General features: G+C 43.9%; 1 protein-coding gene and 1 long non-coding RNA gene across 2 annotated transcripts; one reads left to right on the forward strand and one right to left on the reverse strand.

Annotated features, from left to right (window-relative positions):
• The first annotated feature begins 348 nt into the window (after window positions 1-348).
• On the forward strand, window positions 349-5,744 carry LOC110356256 (uncharacterized). Its single transcript, XR_010473408.1, has 3 exons — window positions 349-636; window positions 4,725-4,819; window positions 5,626-5,744. It is a non-coding gene; the product is annotated as an uncharacterized LOC110356256 (long non-coding RNA).
• Window positions 5,745-8,763: 3,019 nt separating this feature from the next.
• On the reverse strand, window positions 8,764-25,727 carry BAG3 (BAG cochaperone 3). Its single transcript, XM_065066875.1, has 4 exons — window positions 25,456-25,727; window positions 14,086-14,388; window positions 11,698-12,078; window positions 8,764-10,079 (listed from the first exon to the last, which is right to left on the reverse strand). The coding sequence occupies exons 1-4, from the start codon at window positions 25,627-25,629 to the stop codon at window positions 9,306-9,308; spliced, it is 1,632 nt and encodes a 543-aa protein (XP_064922947.1). The 5' UTR covers window positions 25,630-25,727; the 3' UTR covers window positions 8,764-9,305.
• Window positions 25,728-27,480: the final 1,753 nt, after the last annotated feature.

A 27,480-nucleotide genomic window follows, 5' to 3' on the forward strand; every position in this document is an offset into this window, starting at 1 on the left:
AAACCTCCCCTGGCACAACTTGAGGCCATTTCCTCTCATCCTATCACTACCTGGGAGAAGAGACCAAGGAAATTAAGAAGCTTCATTTCTTTCATATGATTTTTTTTCAATAATGACAGTAGATATTGTAAGGGAAAAGAACCCACAGTCAGTCCAGGGACTGCTGGTGGGTTTCTGCAACACGAGCCACGAGCCGCTGTGGCACAAATCGCTCGTCATCTTCTCTCTGCTCATCATTCCACGCTCAACCCTAGTGCTAAATTCCAAGCACACTTTAAAGTGGCTGCTTTAGGAGACGCCGAGCCCGTACATCCCCCCAAGCCCCTGATTTCCAAGGAAGGGCCCGGGCGGAGCGCCGGGTTCGCTCCGGATTTGCTCCGGCTGCTCCGGAGGAGGCGCGTCCGGCTCCATCCTTGGGCTCCGCCGCCCTCTGCTGGTCGCTGGGAACCGTGTCCATCCCGACATCGACGTCACGGTGCTGTTGACGTCATACATGGAGCTCAGAAGCGTGTATGATGGCGACATTCGGCTGGGATGAACAACTGGGCCGTATTTTCCACTTGCAGTCATGCGACTGCATGAGGTGGCCCTTCCTCACGTACACCTCATAGTTTTGTCATGGTGCAAAATTACACGGTATTTGCTGGTTTTAATAATAATGCTATAATTAGCCAATTTTCTTTATGTAACTGCTGGCTGTGTGATGAATGCTAAATTACTATTTACTGACATTATTAGTTTCTTCCAATGATTGGATTTTGCCTTTACCAGAGCACCACGTGGCAAATAAAGTTACTTAGAAACATGTTTCTTGGCTCAAGCCCAATAACTTCAGTTTTTTAGATTTTAAGACTGAAGGATTCTCAGAGCTTGGCTTTGATAAAACGTGCCTTCTGCACATGACCTGTTTGAATCACACCTGAAATGTCCACATGAACTAACGCAAAAATTGCTCTTCCTCAACCGTTTGCATAAATGTACCCAGATTCTGTTCCAACTTCTGGCAACAAAGGGGAGCTTCGACTGTGCAATCTTGAAGGCAAAAAAGTCACCAGGGAGAACAGGGAAAATCCAAAGCACACAAAGCTCCCTGACTTTGCTGCCCCTGTGTGAGAGGAGTGTCACAGGAAAGGATGCATCAGGAGTGGATTACACTGGTGGATCAGGTTCTGGCAACAACTACTGTAGACTCATGCAGAGTTCCCAATGGAAAACTTCTGGACAAAAGGCAAAAATAGCACTATGTGACACTGGGAGAATTTCACCCTCTAGAGCAGGGGTGTCAAACTCAATTTCACCGGGGGCCACATCAGCCTCACAGTTGCCCTCGAAGGGCCGAATGTAATTTTAGGGCTCGATAAATGTAGTGGTTACAGTTATACAGTCCTAAAATTACAGTTGGCCCTTTGAAGGCAACTGCGAGGCTGATGTGGCCCCCCATGAAAATGAGTTTGACACCCCTGCTCTAGATGAAGGAGCTTGGATGATACAAAATCTGAATCAATTATAGAAATAAATGCTTTATACCTCCCTTTAAAAATCTGAGGACACACGTTTTATTTTAACAGAATTAAGACATTCTAGAGTAACTTGCTTGGAGTGCTGCTAGAAACAGTCAAGGCTTGTTCTACCAGAGTCTTCAGGTTCATATTTCTCTTGAGGCAGGTAGAGACCGATGGATGAGGATTGTTAGTAGAGTTAAATTTTGCAATGAGGATAGGTGTTGTGGTTATGGAATAAAGAAGAGCAGAAATGAGCCAATGGCTTTATTTTTGGTTTATAGACTATAAACCAAACTCTAATCCCTCTGCTAGGGGATTCCTGTCTTCATGTAGATCCCAGACTGGAAATGGTTATTGGGTTTATGAGAAGCTTGAGAATGTCATGTGCAAGTAGGGTTCTACAAAACCTACTTTGGAAGCCAAATCTGAAAGTATCGCAGCTTTTAAAATGCTAGATATGTCAATGTTGTTTGTTATAACTAGAACTGCGGGAACCCAAGGCCTCCAACACCCTGCAAACCTGTATTAACCTGACACCTTTTCTAAGCTTTAAAAAAAATCACTAGAGCCTGCCACCACCGCGCATGAGCATCCTGCCAACATGTTTATTCTCTGCTGTAATGAACACATGCAAGATTAGAAAGTTTGTTTAACTATTACTGGAAACCATTTTCCATCACAGCCCTTTCAGCTGTTTTGCAAATGGTGCAGCAGGAAATTCTGCCTTTGGGCTCATACGTTCGGAACGCGCAGCGGTGGTGCAGGAAGACACAGCCCTGCCAAGCTGTGACACGGGGAGCTCCTCATGCTGCCAACCGCACCTCACTGTGAAAGTAACGTACGGGAATATTGAGTGACATGAGCAATGTCACAGGAAATAAGACTCACAGCTTACCCTGGTTCTCTTGTGAAATGATGTCACGTAACATGCTTCAGATTATGTTTACCCATGCTACGGCACAACTACATTATAAATGCAAGCACCAAATTAGGAAAGTGTGGACGTAAATGCGTTGGTATGGTCACACTGTAGGTCAGAGGTAGAGGAGGAGCTAGAACTCAGTGATGCAAAGAGCCAATCCTATCAAATACAGATTCTGTAATGTCATAGCCATACATTGCTTCTTAGTGTAGTCAAGCCTAAACTATTTAAGGCAGGGATTGTCTGTGCATTTAATTGTATGTTTTGTAACAGGAGTGATGTGTCTAATTGTTACTGTAAAAAAAAAAAAGATAATAATAATAATAATGATTGCTATGATTTCTGCCTTTCCTAGTAGTGCATATTTTCCTTGGAGTAATCAGGGACTTGTTGCTAGGTAGTTAATATTTAAGGTACCTTAAATATTTTAATGTGTCTATGCCTGCTGTTTCTAGGCAGCAATATTTGTTTATGATATTGTTATACAACCCTTTCTACCTTATATCCTTTATTCAGTGTAATCAAATAATCCATACAGTTAAATTTCAGTCCTGATACTTTTTTTTCACAGTGTAGCATATTGAAGTAACTACTGAAGTGAATTAGAAAATATCTCTGATGTAGAAGATTGATTCTGTGTCAGGATGCACTGCCAGCATTTTTTCCTTTCTTTGTCCAATCTTAAAAAAGTAATAAAACACTTAACAAAGGCCATTTATAAGTTGGTAGTGCTCCCGTGCACTTTCAGCAGCTATTGCAGATGCTTACATGTTTCAAAAGTACAAAATTCAGAAGTCTTAAAGTAAATCACACAACTTCAGTATTTTGGGTGGAGAGAAGCCCAGTTAGGATAGAATTACAGTTACCTTAATGGTTGGCCTCACGCTTCCAGGCACGTTCCATGCTGTGAATTGGCTTCCTAGCTGGTATGCAGGCATGCAGAAATTTTGATAAATTTTTTAATTTAATGGCTGAGGATCGAGATCACCTTTCATTGGAGAGATAGAGTTGAACTACTAACTTTGTTTTGACTAAGCTCTCTAAATTGTTGAATCTTCAGATGCAAATCTGCTGTGTCTCACTCTTTACTAAGGGGTAATGGGCCAGGAGAAGGAAAGAGGTTTCAGGGTAGTTGGACAGGCAGTTTGAGAGCAGGAATGGACATGAGATGAGATGAGATGAGATGAGATGAGATGAGATGAGATGAGATGAGATGAGATGAGATGAGATGAGCGTCCTGGGGACTAAGTATTCACCAACATCTGCTGAAATGCTTCACTAGGGATATGTGTTATCATTTCATCAATCCTTTGAAAGTAAAAATCTGTCTATTTTTGGAAGCTGGACAATGCTGTTTAGGTTTTTCATGGTTTGATCTCAATTTTATTTAAATAAAATATAAAAATGCCCACTGGGTTAATGTTATGGCTCTTATTAACAGATTTTACACTCTGAGCTGTGCGCCTGAGAGACGAGACTACTGACCCCTCATTCTTTGCCACAGATCTATATGGGCTGCAGAAAACGTACATCGTCTGCCTGCCAACCCTGAGGCAAGAGAATTATTCCAGATATTGCTTATTTCTGCAAACGGAAGGAGCTGAGCTTTCCTGACAAGAAAGACATGGATGGGAACTCAGAGTTCATCACATGATGGAAAGCAATAAATCAGGGTTTCAAGTAATGCACGTAGATGATTTTGCAGATCTAATCTGTTCACTGTCAGGTGCTGCAGAAGCCAGTGAAGCCAAGCAAAGTTCAGTACCCCTTTCTTGCTAAATTCTTTTACTGTTTTAAAACTAAAATACCCCCCCATTTAAAAAGAAATCATTTTATATTTGTGAAGGCAGCTGAACAGCCCTGCAGGCAGATCCTCTGTCCACTGAGGAGATGTAATGGGAGTAGCAACACTTGGAAGCTCGTTACATTTTCTTACCTGCTCACCTCTTTCCTAGAAAAGGTGCCTTTCTCATTAAGAGAAGTTGCTAATTTTCAGGTTGTTCAGTCTTCAGCCTTTTTATCAAGACTTCCAACAATGTTATCAATTAGTGAAAATTCTGATAGTGATTTCTTTGTGTGGAACACGTCACAGAATACTGCACAGGCCTTGGATAGATGTCAAATGTAAAGGACCATAGATAAAGAACTCCATATTCAATGCTTTAATTCTGAAATGTGAAATGTGTCTTTACAGATCGGTGCCCTTCAGCATTATTTTCTGAAATATGCGTGGCAAATGCACTTTTCTTTCTATAAACTGAAGTTTAACCTGTGATCCTGTACTTCTGCTTACCCTGCAGTTAGCTGGTGCGGGAGCCTATGGATACCGAAGGCTGGACCTCTTCCTTCCATCTGTGCAGATTCCCAGCTTCTGCAGACAGCAATGAAAATTCTGGTAGGCAACAACTGAACTAGCCTGTAATTTTTACACTCTTAATATTTTAAAGTTGCCCATTTATAAATTCTGTAAAGGTGTTTGCTTGGGAATTGGTACATTCCACTGCTTTGTAACCACCTTCTTGCCCATCTTAAAATAACTCTTGCTGTGGATTACATTGGCTGGCATACGATTACATTTGTATTAATATCTAGCATTACAAAGAGCGGACAGACTGTTCACATTTGCAGTGTCGTTCACGGGAGTGTAGACTGATACCATATACAATACTGTGTGTTGTTTGTGTAGAGCTGGGAAATCCAAATTATCCAGTACAAAAGGCTCTTTGTGCAGCAAGGCTAATGTGTCCTAGTGTCATCCATTTATCCTTAAGCAAATGCTGTGTCTTAGGAGAAAAAGAGTTTAAACAGACTAGTTCATTTGGATCTCCTGTGTACTATTATGAGATCCTCTTAAGTCACATCAATAGAAGATGAAAGTGCCAATAAGATTGTTGTATCTATTGCTAAAATGTTTGTGTCAATATTTCATTAATGACAATACTATATATAGCCAGCAAATTTTGGATTTTGAGTCCTAATATTTATGTTAATGCTCCAGGAAATAATTTGTTGTATGGTTAACTTATGGCTTCAACCTGTATTCTACATCCAGCACTACAGAGCTCCAATTAGCTTTTTCTAAAAGCCTCCTTTACCCAAGTGGCCCAAGAGGCCTGGATTTGTCTGTCAGAAAAACTGTTACTGATCAATATTAGCTTTTGTAGCAAAACCAAAGACTGATCTGATATTAAACATTTACAGGTCACGATTTAGATTTCAGTTTCTTAAGACACCTGCACTTGACTACTTGGACACAACAGGACCAAAAGCACTGAAGTTACGGCCCGTAACTGCTCCTTCAGTCTAAACCCATTTTACCCTCATGTTTGTGTGCGTCTTATGGAAGTTCATGATGCAGTAATGTCTTTTATTTGGTTACTTGCGTATTTTAAAAGATCAATACATGCACATCTAAGGAGGGAGATTAAAAACCCAGCAAATAAAGTCTTCTCATAAGCATACTGTGATTAATCTTTATCCTCTTTGGCAGCTATACGCCAGCCACCAGCAGCTTTTTTATTATTATTTCAACTATAATTTTTAAAAGTGCCACATGATATTCTGAGAATAGTGACACTGAGACGAGGGCTTTCCTGGGCTGACTGATATTGCTACTGGAGTGCAGGGGAACGACCCGCCCCTCCAAACTGTGCTGTGTTGCTTCCCTGCCTTCTGGGCTGTTTCACTGTTTCACTTCCCTTCCCCAACTTGTCTGCAAACACAGCTGAGCTAACAAAGCTGGAAGTAAAGCACATCTCTGATACAGGGCTTGTACCTCCCACCAGAGAACGGGAGGAATGGGACACCAGAGAGTGGCCTGATTGTATCTCAGCGTGCTCTTGGGGGCAATGTCACTATCTGCTGCCCCTTCCGCAGGGTATGGTGTCATTTGGCCATGTGTAAATAGTCAAAATGCTATATTTATAGGAAACACAATGCCTCACTGCTGTGATAGTTTAAATATAGAGACCACTACTGGCATTTAAAACATCATTAGCTGGACAAGATAGTGCAATCAGAAAATAGCCTAAGCTTTTACTGTGATTCTGTGTGCAGGCTTTTCATAGCCCTCTTGCTACTTTTAGATTAGTTGAAACAGTGTCTTTCACTGTCTTGAGCATTATTTGCTTCTTGAGTAAATTAAACGCTTTGACATAGAATCAAAATGAGTAACAGGCAGCTTTTTTTTTCTTATTGAAAACCTTTGTGATACTTATTTTAAATGGCTGCTCCAAATGCAGCATGTATGTATTTGAACACCTTGTATCCCACAGTGCAGTGGCTATTTGTTGGGCATGGCAGTATTTGAACAGTAATGCAACGTAATGTCATTCTTATCGCTAGTATTAAAACCCTAATCGCTTTCTACTTGAGTTTCAAAGCCCAGTTTCCCCAGCTAAGGTTCAAGCCACAGACCAGCTCATACCGCACTGCAGAAATGCAGCTTAATGAAGAACCTTTTTCCTCTGCGCTGCCAGGTGCCCATATCATTGGCACCAATGCAAGGAAGCAAGCAGGCTCTGCAAAAGAGGTCAGAAGCTTATAGGGAACAAGCAGGAATCTTCATCTGCTTCCTCCCTTGCTACTCCCTCCTCCCAGCCCATATGAAGAACATGTAGCCACGCTGATGTGTGAAGACATATATGCTGGACTGGGTGTAGTTTAATCTTGAGCAAGAGAGGAAACAAAGAGAGACTATGACTCAGAGCAACCGTCTTCCAGCCAGGCAGCTCCAGGGCAGCCAAATGTACTTTCCCTTATTAGGCCAGATCATGAAACCTTGCTTCGAGTGGTACCCAATTCTGCAGTAGTATCACTGACTTTAATAATCAACTTTTCAAGTACTGCTTAGCAGAATATCAGTTTATCCCTAGCTCTGCTTCTTAAAACCCCACAACTTGTCATTACATTTTACTCCACCTACTGACAAATATTGAATAGTAGAACATGAATCAGGCCCCATTAAGAGTGGATGACATGTTTTAAAAGGATAGCACCTGTTTAACTTCCTGTAAATACCATGTTTTTATGACTGTAATCTGCATTTCCACATTGCCATCTCAGCTAAGGAGGTGGTTTTGATCCAAATTACTTTAGTGGGCTACTAAGAAAAACTAGAAAGAGACAGGGCCTCACACCTCCCACAGACCTTGCTTTATAGCTCAGTTTTAAGAAGCCATAGCTGATTTTCCTCGATTTTAAGTATTTTTGTTCTGTGACATCATAACATGTGTGTCAACTGAAATGTAATCCTGCAGAAGAAATGGCACTGAAGTGAGTTCATCCAAGAATTACGCAGGCAGATTAACTTTCACACCTCTGCTGCTGGAATGCCCACAATGCTGCTCCAAGAGCTGCAGTATCCAAATAGTTACAAGACATTGTGTATCCTTACAGGGCGGTGTTGACCATCAAAATGAAACTAAAAGCAGCATCAACCTTCTACCTACAACTAAGCAGACAGTTCACAGGCCAACTGTTATTTTAAAACATTCGTTGCATTAAAAATTACATACCATATTGGGTTTTTTAAATAAAGAGTGACAGTTCTAGATGACCACTCTCAACCTGCCTCCTAAAACCAGGTTTTCAGGTGGGTTTAAACCCGATTTCCAATCTAATCTCATAACTCAAGAGTATAATTAATTCAATAAGCAATCAATTGCCTTGAACAGCTATATTAAAGTTTTTCCCATATGCTATCAGGTAAAAAAGATTTGTTTTACAACTGCAAGGTAAAGGTGACTTCTTGAGTTTGGTCAAGACTCCTTCCTCCTTTGCACTTGTTCCGCACTGGTCTGGCTCTGCAGCTTTCATTTTACACAGATGTAGTTGTGTTTTATGTGCCTTGTTTAAGCGTGAGTTGCTAACTCACTTAGAACAACCATGAAGTATTGCTTAAACTGTTCATAAAACGAGAGAACTGCCTCTTAATCATATTTGCTCTATGAATTCAAAGTGTGTTTGGCTGGAAACTCAGCAGCACTTGCTAATAAAAGGCTAATGACTTCGCAGAACAAGATGCTGTAAATTTCTGTAAGACAACAGCAGTAGATACAGATTTCTGAATTTTATAAACATTTCTGTTAAATGGTGGCTCCCAGGGTAGAAGGAGAAAGAAAAAAAATGCTAAGCCAAATTATTTCCTTAATCACAAGTGTGATACAGCAATGACATTCAAAGGGAGCAAGTGAATGGAGAAAGGCACATTTTGGTTTTGATGAGAAAGCAGCTGTCAGACTTCAACTACAGTGGTGTAACTAAAAGAAATCTCAGGTTAGAAGAGTGTATTTGAAACCAGTTACTGCCATTACATTTCCATAAAATCACAAGACTAAATTAGGCTTCTATATTATTTTATTTCCCTCTTAAAGTATAGCATTGAAGTCCTGCACACATATAAATATCCTTACAGTTTCTTACACATTTTCTATCCATCATTACTTAAAGTGCCCAACTGTGAACATTAAAAATAAAAACATTACTGTTAAGAGTGGCTACACTTATAGAAGGACTGGTATTCTGACAATGCAGGCTACTGATTTTACAAAAATCACCTGCCAAAGAATACATCCTAAACAACACGCATCAATATTAACCCTGAAGTAGTTGCCTTTTTTTTTTTCCGCTCAGCTGATCTAAAAGTGATTAATATACAGGGTTTGTTTTGAAACGTGTCTTTTACATAGTGTAAGAATAAAGGATAAATGCATTACTTTCTTTCTAGCTCCCTCCTTCCCCCACAAAGTGTTTACTGTGTCCCAAGCTGCTATGTTGATTAAAAACCAATTGAAAAGAGCTCTGGAAATGCATGCAACTTAAAACTCACTTAACCACACTTTAAGTTATAAAGTCTGAGAGATTTTAATTTCAGCATGGGGCTACGGTTCAGTTGGATTATTAGATGTGTTTGTCGTGGTGGTGAGATTGGTAAACACTTCTTCCTTAGTTTCAGGCTGATGTCTTTCCGTTTTGGTTTCCTCTTTAGCATCTTTATTAGTGGTATCTCCCTTGCTCTTGACTACCACAGGTTCGATCTCCATGATCTCCTGTGGTGGTTTAGGCTCTGGCAAATTTGGCTGAAGTCCATCAACCTGAACTGGTTCTGGGACATCTTCTGCTTTCTGTTCAAGTCTTTCCAAAATGTTCTGGACCTTCCTTACACCATCTCTCCTGGCCTGGCGCACATCCGCGCGGCCCTCAGGGTCCACTGAGTCTAGGGCTAGCAACTCTTTGGTCAAATACTCTTCTATCATCAAGTATTTTTTGTCAGTTTTCTTGCCTTCAAAAGAGTCGACTGCCTGCTCGAGCATTTGTACTTTCTCCAGAATTGCCTCCACTTTCAAAACACCAGGATGCTTTTGAGGTTCTCCTGTCTCCATTGTCTTGGGTGTCGCCGCTTCTTCAGGCGGAGGCTTTTCCTGTGGGGGAACAATCTTAGCTGGGCAGGGAACCTTTTTATCAGCTTTCTCTGCCGTGGCTGGAGGCTTCTGGGGTGGCAGTTTAGTATCTGGTTCTTGGTGGGTGACCTGAATTGGGATATACGGTGATGGGGCCTCATTTGCAGGTGGTGGGACTGCCTTGTTTTCAGGTTTGATTTCAGGAGGTGGGGATGGTCTTGGTGGCTCTTGAGGTGGGACTTGTTGCTGAGAAACCTGGTGAGCAAGGCAAATGTGTGTTGAGATACAATGAACAATGCTCCTCATTTCCTTCTAAAGAACAAGTAACCTAACGAACAACCAGTTCTCTGTACTTCTAGAAGTGCATTTTTCACACAAACCAGATGATTATTCTTTCTTGTGCATTGCTGAATTGTACTGGTTTAAAATAAAAACCACTGAGCTGAGGAGTTCAGTTATTGTTTTCAAGCTATTGCAGATTACAAGCATCAATCGACTCTCAAAGACATTGAACTTCAACCCACCAAATCCTACCCATGCTCACTAAAACCAGCCCTACAAGCAGTTCTACAAGGGAGGAACTCAGAGTAAAACCCTCACTGATCCAAGTCAGTAAGATCTGGTGCAGCTCACTGCAGCATGGTCAAGATTTCATCCTCAGTGTGTCACTAACTGAGAGCTGCTGTTTCTGGAAAAGCTCACTACTTTGAGTTTTAATCACATTTTGGGCCATTCTCATCCCCTTCCTGTTTTCAGGACATTCCTTTTTTCACTAGTGTTTATTTTTCCTGTTTTTACCTTTAGAGCATTTACATGCAGAGGCTACTAAGTCAATCTTATTACACTGTAGCAGTTAGAGACAAACCCTGGGATTACCACAGATCTAAGTCATCAAATCTGTAATCTCTTGATATCAAGATTAGTTTTGAAATCTTACCAGATAACTGGAATTCATGAGATCTGCATTTCCTTCACTTATTTCTACACATATACAGTCATCTTGGAATGGTACTGGGATCCAGCTCTCATGGATTTAGATGGCTGAAGCAAAATACCTATATTTGTATTTCAAGCAAATAATGGCCTGCACTGACAATCTGTTGCAGCTTTACCTATTACATCTAAAATTTGATTAGGGACCTCAAATTCTCACCCGTCAAAATAAATTAACATTATAACCTAAAATATACCATCAAATCTGAAGGCTTCATTGTTTTGTCCTAGCACTTGTTTTCAAAAATATTAATCTAATTCCGCTCCTGTCATTTTCTATGTGAAATGTCTCCAGAGAGCAAATCAAAGCTTGTTTCTATACATAACCCCTTCTACAGACTCACAGTTATCAAGTTCCCAGTAGCCTTTAACTGTTAAGAATTTTAAAATGGAAGAAATGTTCAATGACCACTATGTTCTATCAGCAAGTTCTGGAAGAATAAAAGCTCCAAAACTAGATTTTGCTGATCCTCTTTCTTCATAACTAAAATTACTTTGTGCATCTGATGCTATCCTAAATGGTTCTGAGACATCAATGAGGTCTATTTACATAGATGCCACAAATCCCGCAGACCTGATTTTCTTCTCACAAACATAATGCAACATCAGTGACCTCAGTGTAATTACACCAAATTACACTCTGACAAGAGGAAAATCAAATTGTGTGTTAAATCACATTTCAGTGATCCAATGACTCCACAATCCTGATAGGTGGAAAGGCAGCTTGATGCTAGTAAATTGCCTCAGTATCTCCCAATTTGTTTAAATACAGAAATGGAGACGGCTCTACATACTTTCATGTTAGCATGAGCCAAGTTTTCAGCTCCAGCCACACGACATGAAATACCTGGCAGGTCATTCCCTTCCCCATTCTACATACCTGGGGTCTGTCCACAACTGTCTGCACCCTGATGGGAGCCGGGGGCTGGATCTGGGTGGTGACTCTGGCCGGTGAACTTTCGCGGCTCGACGAGCCCCTCTGAGCCACTCTGAACGGGGACTGCGCTCGCATGGGCTTGGGCTCCCGCTCGTCCGGCTGGATTTTGTGAAACACGGGCTGGTGGGCTTGGTATTCGCTCTGCTGGGCCGGGTAGTGTGTTTTCTGTGCCTGATGGTAGACTTGCGTTGGTTGCCGCTGGATGTTTTCGTGGATCACGGGAATTGGAATATAACCACGAGGAAGCTGATGGCTTCCTGCGTTGGGTCTGCCAGAGGGCTGGGGGGAAACCGTTGGAGAATCAGAAGCTCCAGGAGATTGAGGCTGCCATGAAAACAAAACCCATTATTAAATGTTAACAGTTTGATGCTCACAGTACTTTTCCATTTCCAAAGAGAAAAAGAGGAGATGGACCTAGAAACTGGGCTCATGTTTCCAGCAAAGGATCCACTTCCTTGTTTTTTTGGCCAAGGGCCTCACAAGACAAACCACAGAAGTTGTGAGAGAGCATCATTATAACAAGTAGAAACTTGAGTTACAGCATTCCCAGCCCTCAAATGAGCAGGGAGTGGATGCCCAGTCAGAATGTTTGCTGCTTTTGCATGGCTGTTCCTGTCTAAACCTGTTAAATTTGAGGCAAACTAAAGTTAAGCAAACAAATTATATGCTGGAGACAAAAACAACCCCCTAACAGAGGCACACAACATTTAGACTTCTGATCCAGGTCAGACTAACAGATATTGGCTTTTTTTAAAGCATGGAATTTGGTAGCAGGCTATAACAATGCACATATGGCTAATGCCCCCTTTTACCCTCCTAAGACCTTCCAGCACCTCGGCCCCTTGTCACCAGCACTGAGAGCTGCACCAGCTTAGACATGGTTGTGGGGCTGCAGTTTGGGGACAGGTAGATTATCTGCTCATAGCTCCATCCCTCCTCCTGCTATGCCAATCCATCCCCTCACCAACTTTGCACCAGCTCCAGCAGTTATCAGGCTATTCTCTCACCAGTTTCACTAAGAAAGAGGAAAAAACCCCAGCAAAACCGTGAGGAAATGATTACACAGCCCAGTGAAAGGTCAGGTCAGACTGGAGCAGGACAGAGGCAAGAGAAGTGCAGGCAAGGAAGGGCGACAAGACCCCTCCTTTTGGTGCTGGTGAATGGCTCAGCTGCCCACAAAAAAAGTGACTTTAAATAAGTAAATGCTGGTACCCACCACTGCCACTACTGGTGGCCTTGTCAACAGGGGGTTTAAAGGCACAATCACAGGCTCTGGTCAGTTGATGCCCACACTGTTGCTGCCTGAGTTTGTAACAGCAAGTTCTGAGGTCCTCAGTAGTTATTCCAGAGGACTTCAGTGAGAGGCACAGAAAACATGCTCCTGAAGGCACTCTGCGTACAAAATAAAGCATGTTCCCAACTGTACAGTGCTGGAGAAGGAAAAGCTGAGCCTCTTGTCCTGGCACTGCATTGTTAGTCCAGTCAGCTGAGAAACCTGCTAACAGAATTTTAATTACATTGTTCAGACTCCAAACAGGTTTCAGAGCCACCACTGCAGAATTACAGACCTGGTGATGTATTTTCAGCTTGGTGAAGGCTGAATTTCCTGCTTATCTTTGACTAAAAATGAGGTTGATATTTCCATATTTACAAGAATACCAATTCTGCTAATTGTCTAGAAACAGGCAAACCAAATTCCTGCATTTTGAAACACAAAGCAAGCAGGGTGGCTATATTTTTTTTCTAAAGCTCATAGTCTGGAAGTATTTTAACATGCCACTGAGGGATAAAAATACTTTACAATTCAATTTTAAAGCTGTGTATACGTAAATCTATACACTTACAACAACCGAAGCATTCAATTGGAAAGCAAAGATCACAGCACTACAACTTCTAAGCCAGCCTGAGTTATTAGCTAACTGACCACTTTTATTTTCTTCTCTCCCACTTTGTTCTCTTCAGCTTCTGACTCATGGTGCAGAACACAAGAGACGTGTCTGTATCCTCTGCTTGTGGGGGAACCAGCACAAACCCCAAAACAACCCAGCCCTGCTGCAGGACCTGCGGGGCTCAGAGGCTCCTCTTTTTACAGAAGCCATTTACACGCATTTGTTTCTGCAGAATCATTCCCTAATGAAAGCGAGCGATGCTAGAAAAACATTACATATTTATGCTGCCATGACTGTGCACTTTCGCATTTTCATACTTTGGGGGTATTGGGGAAAATGTAATCCTGTGGTAAGTGTGGCTTTTCTGAGGGATGAACCACCCGTGTGACATTCGGGTCACAAATGCTGCAAAGACCACACCCCAGCAACACTGACAAGTTACCTCGGGTCCGTGTGTGGCCGGCGCTGGGGCTGCTGCAGCTGCCGTTGTCTGTCCACATTGTTTATCTGGTTGAGAAGCCTCCGCCGGTCCCCTTGGAGGTGGCTGTGCCTGCACCGTGGGGGGCACAGCTTCTGTCTTGTATCGCTGCGGAGCAGCAAAGCAGGGGTGCTGCTGCCTGCCGTCGATGCCCTCGTGGATGACGGGGATGGGGATGTAGCCAGCCCGGAGCTTGGGGTATCCCATGTTTCCTTCTCTTGCTGCTGGCTGCTTGGGAGATGGACCGTTTGCTGATGACTGGCCTTCCTAGGAGTTAAAAACACCACATAGCACTTGCTGGTAACTCGGATCAATGCATTTAATAAGAGAAAACTACCCTAAAGGTCTGTCCTAAGAGCAGTATCAGCTTATGCACAAGTTCAGACCCTCTTGGGTCCACGGGGGGCAGCTAACAGCAGGAGCTAACAGCCCAGATCTGCAGGCCAGAGAAAAGAGGAAGCTTGATGATCTGCTTATTCTCATAAATGCCAATTTGGGATTTAAAACACCTAATGACAACAGGATTTCCTATTTAGCATGCGTTACTCATATTTAGCCACCAGCCCACCCCCTTCAGATGGGGCTCTTCCAATTCAAACAAGTGTCCCTGGGACCAGAGACATTTCCTCAGCACCTCTCAGAACCCACCCACCCCGTGCTACAGATAACAGCTGAAAAGATGCTTTCAAGGAAGCCTAATCCCATCAGAAGCACAATGTTTGTTGATATTGTTCATCCCACTGGCTCTTTAAAGAGTGACTGATGCTGTATACTAAAGAATGTATTCACTTTCAGCTAGGGGAGGATCTGGCTCAGTAAATATTGAGAGAGCGGGGAGGACAAGACAGCATAGCACAACGAAGAGGAAAAGGCTGAAAAGGAAGATAAAAGAAATCTCTGTGTTGTCTGAGTACGCTCACTGGACAATGTCAAAGCTCTGGCAAAGGTGGAAGCAGTTTGTACTAAGAGCCCTCGCAAGTGCTCTAGTAAGTTCTTCCTGCATCGGTCATTCTATTTTGAGGCCCTGCGAGGGCCAAGTTCCAGATGTATCTCTAAGTCAGATCATATAACAAGCACCTCTGTCATTCAGAGGGTAATGTCATTATTCAGTAAGAGGAGAATTTAATAAGGGGACATATGGTGCAAGTGTTGGAAACCCTATTTTTAAAAGAGGTGTTTAAGCTGCAAAAATATTTCATGTCGCTTCTGTACACATTAATATTCTAATTTATCAAGAATTGACTACTTTACCAACCAGATTTTGAGTGTTCTTCCTATATGAAAGTATCCCCTCATAAAGTAATTTCTCAGAATTCCTACAAGCAATGAAACTGCAGAGAATAAAGGCTATTATTTAGGTGAGTTAATAAAATAATATGTAATGAAAGGAATAAGTTCAAAGTCAGAGACCTGATGTTCCATTTCCTTTTATTCCTTAAAAAAAAACCCTCCACAAAGGAAAAATTCTGAAAGCAGCAGAGAGGCGAGCCAGGCTCAAAAAGTCTGCGCAGAGCAGTAATTTGAAGTTGGCATTTCCAGCTGCAGAACAAGGATGATCTCACGCCAAGGTCTGCACCGGATCCACCGCCAACAGAGTCATTTTAAATTCACCCTACCAGGAAAGCACACGGCTCTGCTCAACATCCAGGGGCTCCAGGAGCCCGGGGACCAACTAGCGCTGACCAGTTCACCTTCTACCAGCACAGCCCTGAACGCAGCTCTGCTGGCAGCCACCCCCCAGGGACCCGGAGGGACGTACAGTTACGCCAGCGAACTGCGTCTGCTGGAAAATAAATTGGAGGTGCGCTCAGCCAGCAACAATGCGAGGCCACGTCAGAGCCAAATGTCTGCTGGGCAAGCGGAGCCGCGCGGGCTGCCGGGCGGGGAGGGAAACTGATGATTCGACAGTCGGAAGAAGCACCTTGCCGCCCGGCGCTGACTCCGGGCATTTCTGCGCCCGGCGCGCACCAGCTGCTCCGCAGTCTCCCTGGCCAAGGGAGCGGTGTAACCCGAGAGCTCACAGCCAGCCACCCCACCTCAGGCACGGCTCCCACCGCTATAAAAAGGAGATTCACTCACTTCCAGCACTGTCAGACCTGCTGCAGGAAGGCTTGATGCTGGGAAGGGTTTAGGAGCTGGGTGGGCCGAGCAGCACCTACAGATGCCCTGACATGAGATGGATCCTCAGCCACGGGGGCTCCACTCCACTCCACCTGGGTATGTGACCCATCTGCAAGGAGGCTGGAGCATGGAGGGGGTTGATCTCTTCTCCCAAGTAGCAAGTTATAGGACAACAGGAAATGACCTCAAGTTGCACCAGGGAGGTTTAGATTGGATATTAGGAACAAATTCTTCCTGGAAAGGGCTGTCAGGCATTGGAACAGGCTGCCCAGGGCAGTGGTGGAGTCACCATCCCTGGAGGGGTTTAGAAGACCTTTAGACAAGGCTCTTAGGGGCATGGTTTAGTGATAGAGTTAGGTTACGTTATAGTTGGACTTGATGATCCTGAGGGTCTCTTCCAACCGAAATGATTCTATGCCCTAAGGGATTAGTTGCCAGCTCCTCTCTCTGGGCATTTTAGGACTCTGCAATGTTTTGAACTGCTCCACTTGGGGATAAAGCCCTTCAGCCTTCTGGAGGAATCCACAGCGATAAATCCTTGCCAAGGCTTCGATACGCACAGTGTCCCACTGCCCCACGTTCCATGAACCCCTTCCTAGGAGTCTGACCACAGGCTTCCCCTCCCTTGTCTTCATTTTCAGACCCTTAGGCTGCCCTTGTTTTGAACCACCTTAGCAACCTGAGAAATCCGCCTGGTAAGAAATACAAAAACAACAGCCCAAAACCAGAAAAATCAGGTTCAACTGCTTTTTCAAACAACTCAGTCTATATCTGAAGTGCAACTTTCGGCAAGTTTAATACTCTTTTTAATGGAAACACTAGCCCCCCTCTCTAAGAGCCACAGCACAAACTACACTCTCATAATTTGTCATTTATTCTGACAGCTGCAGAAAGTTAGCATTTCAATCTGGTTCTTTGCACCAGGGGTTTTTTAACCCTGTATTCAGGTGGGATAACCACAGAGGACTTGTGTATGTGTGTCTCTTACCAGTGCAGTCATATGGGAGCAGAGGAACAAATGCAATGTCCCTTTTATTTTCCACCACTAGTAGCTCTGAGGCAGAGATGAGATTTAGGAAAGGTGCTCCCACAACTGCCCTTCCTAATCCACACTGCTCTCTTCAACACTTAATTCATATTTAACTCTATCAACAGTTTCTTACATTTGCTAGTCCTATGTCCATGACATGCACAAGGTGTGCAGGGGAGACCTGTGTTTCCAGCCTGGACAAACAGGTTCTGGAAGACGTCAGGAGAAGCGCAGGTGTGCCTGGGGACACGGGCAAGGAGAGAGGAATGGAATCGAGCTCTGAAAAATATCTGTCGTAACGCTATGGAGAAGATTCATGGTTTCCCTCTGAACGCTTTCATTCCTAAGTTTCACCAGCCAGCCAACCAGGAGACCAAAAATGTCTGGTTTTTGGTTTTACTTGCCTTCTATCAAATACAGGTCTTGCTCATTATATTAACAAACATCTGATCTGAAAAAGCCCAGAGTTCACATTTAACACAAATCTGCACAACGAGATAAAACCAATAAATTAATTACAAGCTTTAGTCCATCACCCTTCCCAGTTTAAGTATAAGAAACAGTAACCCAACTCAGATTTCGATATTAAAAAAAATGAAGTCCATTTCTCCTGCCCTCATCCAAGGAAACAAGTTCTTTGACACTAAAATTGAGAGTAATTATACACAACAGAATATTGATTAATTTTCCCATAAGTAGCATTGACAATCAGCACTGCAGGAAACCCGGCTGTGATCACACATTTTGGATTGAAGGGACAGAATCCCTAAAAGGAGGAGGAACACGAAGATGCAAAAAAAACCCACTGGAGCAGCCCAGAAGTTTCAACAACAGTCCCGGCCTACACACTGCAGGTGGCCTGAACCAACACCAGAAATTCGGCCCAAATCCACCCTCTCAGTAGGTGCCAGCGCTCCCACCTCTGGGGACGAGGACACGCGTTTCTGTTGTGAGACCATCACCACGATAAATAAAGGTGCAGCCAGCACACGTTGTGCAACTGGAAAAAAACACTTCATACCCCCCACATCCTACTTTTGGCTTCCCCTGGGAAGGGCACTGTCAGGAGTGATGCTAAAACCCTCAAACTTGCTCAGATTTTAAATGAGTTCTGACACTGAGTGCCAATGGAATAATAATCTTTAAAAAGTGACAGCAAAATGCAGCCTTGCAATGAAATTCACAGCTGTGGCATCTGTCTGGAGCGGACAACAGCGTAACGTGCCCAGTGTTATTCCACACCAAAACACAGAAACCTGCAAATCCAGTCACTGCTGATACCAGCAAATTGCCACTGAAGTCATCCAGATGGCTGTACCAATAGAATTACATTTGTCAAAATATTCTGTATGCACATTAGATTACTTGAATAGTTGTATCAAACTTGGAATCTCCCTTCTGAGACTGGTTGCATAATACATTTTTCATTCCTCTTATACTGGTCTACAGAAAAAGGTAAAAAGCAAGTTTTGCTGCCATCACATTCTTGCGTTTTTCTTGACCTGTACTGATATTATTTATAGTACAGTGAGTTGAGTTCTCTAAAGCATGTATGTATATTATACACACATATAGCACCTCTGCAGCTCTCACAGTGTCAATTTTGAAATTATAATTGTTTTGTAAGTATTATATAGCAAAGTAATGCAACTATTTAGAGCATTACCAAAAGATTAAATATCTCTCTCTGTACACAAACAGAAGGTCTACTGACCTCAGTATGGTTCTGAACTTTCAAGCTGCTGCTGTAAAAAGTAGCACACAAATATAAGTATTCTGGTTGCTCAAGTGACTGAGAAAGTGCCAGTATCTGACAAAAGCTGACTAGAGAGCACACTTCCCATTATTTCAAGCCTGTGTATTTAAGCCTGTATATATTTCAAGCCTATATATTTAGGAAGAAGGGAGCAGTATGATCCTGTTCTGTCACAATAGAATACAAGATAACTAAAAGGAGTGATTGAAATACAGCTAAGTTTTCTTTGCACATAAATCTATTTTTCATCAGAAAGTGGCACGGCAGTAGTACCTAATATTCAAATTTAAGAATGATGTAAAAATTCTAATTAAAAAAATACAAACAACATTTTATGGCATGGAAAGGCAAAACCGTTCACCATTAGAACTGGATTCCATATCCACTTGTATTTTACTTTTGCCCAGACTTTTTTTTTTCCCTTTTCTATAGCAGAAACTAGATAAATCAACACTACGACACTGGCTTTGCTACCAACAGAAATCAGCATACGCAAGTACTTCTAAAAAATTTCTCAACAGTGCTTTGAGTTTAACCATAACACAACATTATCATAAAGTAGGTTCCATACATATACAGGAGAGAAGGTGGAAAGTGAGTTGGAAAGGGCTTCCTACCACTGTGCTCCAGCCACTGAAGGTTTCTACATTCTCACTCTTTTACTCACAATTTGCACTTAAATATATAGACTGAGCACATAGGCATTTGAGCAAGATATCATTAGCTAATGACCGATGGAAACCGTGAATAAGCTCCGTCGCATGAGCTGTGTCAGTGGAACTTCGTGTCCGTCACATCATGTAACCCATTTATACACCAAGCTGTGTTTGATGTTTTACATTTTGAATGCTGAGTTTTTATTTCCTAACACACATGTGTAGGCAAATAGGCCTTTTGTTCTCTCTTATAATTACCACGTTGTATTATACAAGTATTCCATTAAGGTATGCTCTGATGGAGCGCAATGACATCATTAGAACAAACACTGAGAAACTGAAGGAGAAATCCAATACTCGACTTTCCAGAATGGAGAGCCTTACTGGAGCAAACATGTTGGTTATCTTGCAGACTAATCTTGTTTCAGGAACTAAAACTGTTCTTTCTATCACTGATTCTTTCTTAAGCCCAAATGCTTTGGCGCAGGCATGAAGACACTTGTCCTCTATGCTCGCGAGTGGAAGTTGGTGCACGCACAGAGAGCGTCCGATGGGCCAAACTGAACGTGTTCAGTTGCCCTTAGGAGAGAGCTGGTATCCTGTCAGCTTTAACAGATGGGGTTAAAGAAAAGCCCTTCAGAATGCTAACAGGAATCTCCTTGTCAAAGGTGATGAGAATGACAAACCTCATGCAGTTATTTCTGTTCGCTGCCTGCTTACCCAATATCCAGGTGGTCAACATGTTGCTTTCCTGCTCTTAGCACTGAGCCAGAAATTTGAAACACAGAAGAAAGCACAAACCTCAGGAATGAGCAAAACAACACCCCCCATAAAAAGGAGAATAGGTAGCTAACAATTCAAGAGTCAACTGTGAATCCTGCAAGTTATAGCCAGGGTCTACATTTTCATCTAAACTTCACGTTGCACACAGCAGTCTTCTGAGTTCACTTCCTTAAGCAGCAATTTTCCAACACTATAAAAACACTTGCTACGCTGCACCCTTTTTATCCATTATAAGGCTTTGCCATCAGCCATAAAAACGTACTTCTGCGCCACCTGACCTACTGGGTGATGTTAGACAAGTCACTTCACCACCCCATGTCTCATTTGCCTGCCTGTAAAAACCAAGAAGGAAAAAATAACAAGAATCGAACCAACAGCTTCTGCAGCATATTTGAAGATACAGCATTTTTGTCTGTAATTAATGTAATTTGTGAGAACAAGCGATTTCTTCTATTTTATATCTAACTTGGCATGAAGAGGGGGCATAGCCTCCACAGGAAAAGTGGAGACAGAGCTCACCTAGAGTGATACTGTCTAAATACCCTGAAGTGTATTGGATCACAGCTTATCACAGCTCAAGTGGGAACAATTCTATTTTTGCCATGTGGTTATGGGAAAGTCCTGCCTGTGTATAAGCTGTAGGTGTTAAAAATGCGATTCCTGGCTAAGAACACTGCCACCTGGCACAAGTATTCTTCCTCCTTTAGATAAGAGATGCGCTGTGTCAGGAGACACAGAACCATGCAAGACCTTCCTTGCTTTTCCTCTTGCATGACTGCCCAGACACCACCACGTTATTACCAGCATCACGTCTCTGTGTTCTTTTTCTTATTTCTAATTTGGTCCACCCCTTGTTTTCAGATTAATTGATATCCCATAAATTAACTCCCTATGTTCTATCAAGGCGGGGGCTTTAAATACCTACACAAAGCAGCTTCAGGGGATCTGGACAAAGCCAGTACACAACCCTCCAAAAATCCCCTACTGGTATTTTACAGCATATATAGTACCTTTATAAATCAATAACTAACTTGTTATGGGACAATCGAACTGTACACCTGGCAGAATGCAGGTAATTAATCTAAAAAACATGGCAGGTGAAAGAGACCTAAGTTGTTCTCTAGTCTTGCATTCCCTTCCACAGATGTGAACCACTGCAAAAGACACAGACTTTCAGAGAGATCGGATCAAACTTTCAATGCAATTTCTAATTTGGTTTACCAAGATTTTTTTTAGTTAACCTGAACGTGAGAAGTCAGTGCATGAAAATAAGTTCACTGCTAAAGAGATGGGAATTGAGTGACTCAAGACTTATTTGGGGACACAGAGAGAAAAGAGATGCAACAGTCATAGAGTAACTAGCAGGAAGGGTGAGGATGGGAGCTGAGGTGCTGTTAGTTGTTCCCCAAATACCGCCAAAGCCATCAGTACCAGGGTAAGACGGCTTCTTCTTCCTTTGTTTAGACCAATTATATCACTTTTATTACTGCTCCCAGACTTTGTGGCTGGCTGGTACAGCTTTTATCTCAAACCCAAGGCATTAGCGAGCTATTGATCACTGTGATATTAGTTCAGAGAAGCTCAGCAGAGTCAATTCCTTTTGTCTATTTTTAGTTGCAGTATTTCCCACTGGGTTTACTGCATGTGGAAACATATGGAGGGGGCATCAATATACACTTATACAAGCCTTGTTTCTGTTTTCTTCTTTAAATGTAATCTATTTTATCAACACTTTGGGGAATACCAAGTAAATAATTTAACATTGTAAGACAGTCGTGCGGAAAGTATGCCAAGCATATGTCAACACATGAAAACATCGCTAGTAAAGGCTTTTTTTATAGAAGTATGCATACACACGCTTCATTATATTGATTGTACCTTGAACTCTGAATGATTTACTATCAACAAATTAGACACTTGAAAAAAATCATTAGGCTACCAAGAGGTTTTGATGGTTTCGTTAATGTTTTTCAGTCATCTGCAAAGTCATGGCTTGTTTCTCACTGGAGCACAGCAAGAGATTTGCTGTTCTTTCTCGGAAAGGTCTTCCCAGTCCAGCCTTATACTGCAGTGATTCCAAACAAGTAACAGAGCTGAACATGCAGAGGAAGGACACACATCCTTCATGTGGGTAGAAAAAAGGCCAGGCTGAATGAGAGAATAACATAAAGCCACCTGAGTTGATCTAAAATCTAAAATACATAGTTAAATGCAAAATCAAGGTCTGGTTCCAACAATTTAAAATGGCTCTGTTGTGGTTAAAATTTTTAAAGAGCCATTTCTTATTTCACCTGATGGTACATGCGGTACAGCTCGCTGCAGTCAGCATAGTCTGTTTGTTGTCCACTGACTGTGTAATATCTCATTTTGTTGTCTAGGTCTCTTCAAAGGGGAACAAATACTGAAAGAGAATATTGGTAGGTATATTGTAAGGGTAAAGACCATCATAGAAGTGATCAAAACAATCATTAGTTTCACAGGCTGAATTCAATGACAGCAAGGCAGCGACAAGTTTGCTCTTTGTATAATCATCCTTGGAAAGATGCGTTAAGTCTGACAACGCAGTCAGCTTTTGCAGTTCACAGATCACTCCTAAACCCCCAAAGTTCTCATTGGAGCTAGACCAAGAATGAGGGAAATCAGAAAGCTGTTCATATCTAGTCTCCCTTTCTGCCTACATCTGTCATTTTGTCCTTCCTACCTGTTTAGGTTGAAAAGAAAAGAAGTCCAATGCCTTCAAAAATCACTGCTGGATTTGAAATTCAATGTCAGTAGGCAATCCGTCTTCTTTGGCATCGTTTAACCAAGAAAATATTACTTTAAAAATACTTTCCTTGGGTCTGAGATTCTTTTGTTAAATAGTACCTGTCCATGTGAAACACACTGGCAATTAACAAACTATTTCAGAAGCTGTCCATGAACTCCAGCAGATATTCTAAAAGCAAGGCTCTGACAACTGACCACTGACCACTTCTACCTCCATAAACTGGAGGGTTTTTTCATTGAGCAATATCTGACTGGAACTCCCCAAAATCCCATTCTCTATTTTCAGCTCCGAAAGCATTTCCCCGTCTCTCAACGAGGGATCCCACAGCAAGCCCACATTCCCGCTGACAGCAAGCAGCAACACATTTTCCCATTTGGAAAAAAGCGCGTCCCACAAAAGCCACTCAAAAGCAGGTGCAACTTTCTCCATCTGCAATAACCCTTCCCAGTTGGCAGCAGAGGAGGCACTTTGCATTACCACAGATTTCACATCAGATAGGGCTGAAAATGTGTTTTGTTTCAGGCACCCACTCAGGCAGAGGACGGATCCATCCGAGCACTTCAGACTCTTTTCACACAATTATCAAAAGTGGCTTAAATGTGACTTTTCTGTCAAATGGGTTCAAGTGGTATTTCCGTAACAAAAGCCTTTGAGTAAACAGCCCACTTCCCTTCTCAAGTATGTTTTATGGTTATGAAAAAAATCCTATTTATTATTGTTTTGCCAAAACAAACACTGTTAACAGGTGCCTCATTATACCAGGAAGGTGGTGCCTCCAAAACGGCGTTAGAAAGCACTTTTTCCTATGCCAGTCTCAATATTCACATTATACATTTTTCTACGACTTCTTTGTATTATTACTAGAATCATGTCATTTATTTCTACATCAAAATAAACAGCCCTTGAAAAGTTGAAAAGGGGCTGAAAGGATACGTTTTGTCAATTACGATTCATTAAAACACTTTATGAATGCAGCTCCAGCGGGTTCCGGGATTTGGTTGCGGTGCCATAGACAAGAACGTCCCTTTCAACACCCGGCTGCTCCCACACCGAGCCCTCAGTCACGGCCCGCACTCACGGGCAATTACTATTTTAAGCAACATTCAGTTCTTAAAATAATAACACTTACTGAGTGCTTTGATCCTTACGTTTTATGTAAGGCTACAGGAGAAAATCTGCAGCGAGTACGCCGCAGATACATTGAGAACACAGAAAGTACGCTGAGGATACATGAAGAAGACAGCACGTATCTCCCAAGTGGTGTCATTTTTTATATGTTTAGCACACAATTTGGGGAGTGCTGCTCCAAGCGGCGCCCAGCAGCGTTTCCCTTGCAGGCCCCGAGCGCGCTGAGGCGGGCACTGCCCGGGCAGGGGGAGCCGCCGGCTCCCGAGCCCGTGTCCCGTTCTCCCGGGCCCGTGTCCCGTCCCCCCCGCCGGCTCCCGGGCCCGTGTCCCCGTTTCCCGTGACAGGCGGCTCCGGGCCCCCTGCCAGCCGCCCCCGCCTCTCCCGGCGCCGGCCCCGGCGGGCACCCCAGGCCAAGCCCAGCCGGGCCGGCACGGAGCGATGCTGCTCGCATTAAAACCCCGCGAGAATCCTCTTCCACACCAGACAACTTCTAGTTCAGCTCAAGTTTCCAGCACTTTCTGCCTACGCTGGGAAAACAGCAGCGCAGGTCAAAGGGCTGAATTCCCCCAAATCGAGAGAGTTTAACCTGAAAGCCTCAGGGCCCCGACAAAATCACAACCGCGCTCCCCTCCGCGCCTCTCCTTCCATGGACATATTTGGACTAAGATAGGGCTTTTCTCTGAGCATGCTTGAGAACAAAACCAGACCAGACAGCTACTGAGATAGTTTGTGACCAGGAAAAAAAAAAGCAAAACTTTTAAAGTAGGTTGAGTTTCTTGTTTTTTAAGGGCACTCACTGTTTGGGCTGCTCACAGCTGCAAAATAAATCAAGGTTCGCGTCTTCCCTGGCAGGCCGGGTGGACTTAACCAACTTTAAATAAACATTACAGGGCCGAGGTATCAAATGATTTAATGCACAAAAAAGGGACTGCAGTGCGTCAGAGACAAAAGGCAGCTCTTGCCCTCACTGCATTGCCATCCGCTGGGGGCAGCGCCCGATCCCCCCCACCCCGGGCCGCCCCCTCCCGCCGCGCCCCTCCGGGCCGGGACACGGAGCCGGGACGCGGAGCCGGGACGGTCCCGCTTGCCGTACCTGCGGCGCCGCTGCCCGCACCCGCGGGTCGCTCCAGGTGGTGGTGCGGCTGTTGTGATCCACGAAGAAGGGCCAGCCCGTCTGCGGGTCGATCTTGATCTCCCAGCCGGGGGGCAGCGGCTCGGCGCTGCCCTCCATCTGCGGCGGCGGCGGGGAGTGCGCGGCGGCGCTCATGGCGGGCCGGGGCCGGGACCGGGACGGGGACCGGACCGTGCGGGGTTCCCAATGGCGGGCGGGGGCGCCGGGCCGGCGGCTTTATCCGCCGCGGGGCGGGGGGGCGGAGGCGCGGGGCTGGAAGTGTCTGGAAACGGCGGCGCTGGGGGCGGTGGCGGAGGAGGGACGAGGGACCGGGGGGAGGGACGCGGAGGAGGAGGAACGCGGAGGAGCTGGCCGGGCTGGAAACTTCTGGTTGTCTCCAGCACGGCTCGGCTGGCCCGCGGGTGACCGGACGCGTCTCCCCGGGGCCGGGTCGTGCCACCTCAAACGCGGGCGGCCCCGGTTCCCTTTGCCCCAGCGGCAGCGCAGTCGCTCTGCAGGGCCGCTCAGCGGGAACACGCGTGGGGAAGTGCATGTGCGGCACAGAGCTGCTTTGCTGCTGTGCCCAGCGCCTGCCGCAGATCCGGGGCTGGCACCTCGTACCCTGCGTGCTGGGCAATGGGTGTCCGTGGAGAATCCACAGCCCTCCCGCACCTCACCGTGTCCTTTGGCGGGGACACGGTCACCTGTCAATTCCTTCCTACTGCCCCGTGTATTGGGCAAAAGCACAAAGCTCCTCCCCAAAAGCTCCTTCCTCCGTGACTGGTAATTATTATGAACAAATAGCAAAAATAATGTTTCTTCCCAAAGAAGGGTGCGGGCAGGGGTTGTTCTTCAGATTCAACTGGTTTAAACTTTCTCCGCTGTTTGTGGATATGTGTCTGTTTCACTTAGAAACGCATCTAAAGGCAAAAAATGTGAGCTTTAAAATCATCTTTCTCCACGGGTGCTGTGTCAGCGTGTTATGCACTCAATGTGTTTAGTTTGCGGTAACTACTTCACAATTACACCACCCGTGGTCATCTGACAGTCACACCAACAGCCACAGGTGCCGGTTGATAGTTACTTTCTGGACGCACAGTGTCCTTCAAGTGCAGACGGTACCTGCTGCAAAGCTGTTTGCTTCTCGGAATTAAAAGTATGCATTTCTCGGAGATAGATGCTCATTACCAAAGTATCTCTTTAACTTCAGAAAAACCTGCCTGTTCACAGCCCTGGGGACAGTCGGGATCTCCTCCTGCTCTGCGCAGGGTCAAAGATCCCTCGATGCTGCTTGACGCTGATAGTCATTCATCTTTTGACAAAGGGAGGGGTTTTTGTCAGGCTGACAAACCTAATAATTGCTCAAACTTGCTCCTTCATTCCTGCAGATTTACATCCTGCACATCCCTTGCCTTCAGAACCACGCTGTGGTCCATCATAGACCTGGTTTTCTGTCCTCATTGTTGTGTGCCTTTGACTCATGAGTATTGTAAACAAATTTTTTGCTTTTTTTCACAGAGCATTTACTTTCATATGTCTGTATTATCACTACTACTGACTAATCTGTTTCCTACAGCAACAAGTCCCATACCTTGTGTATCTCACGATCAGCCTTGTGGTGCCTGTCCCTGGTCATATCTCCTCCCTCCTGTGCTCCCTCCATGACATAAAACCTCTGCTCAGCCTCACTAATGTCAGCAGTTGCCTCAAAACATGTAACATCAGAGATTTATTCTGCTTCCAATCTGTAGACATCTGCAGAGGAATTTCACTCTCTGTCTCGTAACAGAAAGGCATGCTTAGACCATATGTTCTATGTAGCATATGCCAGAGTGTTTGCCAAATCAACAAAAGCAGCTGATTCAGACACAGGAGACATGGATGTTAAAAGGTCTTGCAGGAAAATCACTCTTGTAAGTCCAGGAAGTGATACAGATGGGGTTTGTAGCTGATAGAATGTAAACAGAGACATGAAGAATGGTGTTTCTTTCTTTTGTTGCAGCTGGC

This window comes from Columba livia, chromosome 6, assembly GCF_036013475.1.
Source record: "Columba livia isolate bColLiv1 breed racing homer chromosome 6, bColLiv1.pat.W.v2, whole genome shotgun sequence".
NCBI classification, from domain to species: Eukaryota; Metazoa; Chordata; class Aves; order Columbiformes; family Columbidae; genus Columba; species Columba livia.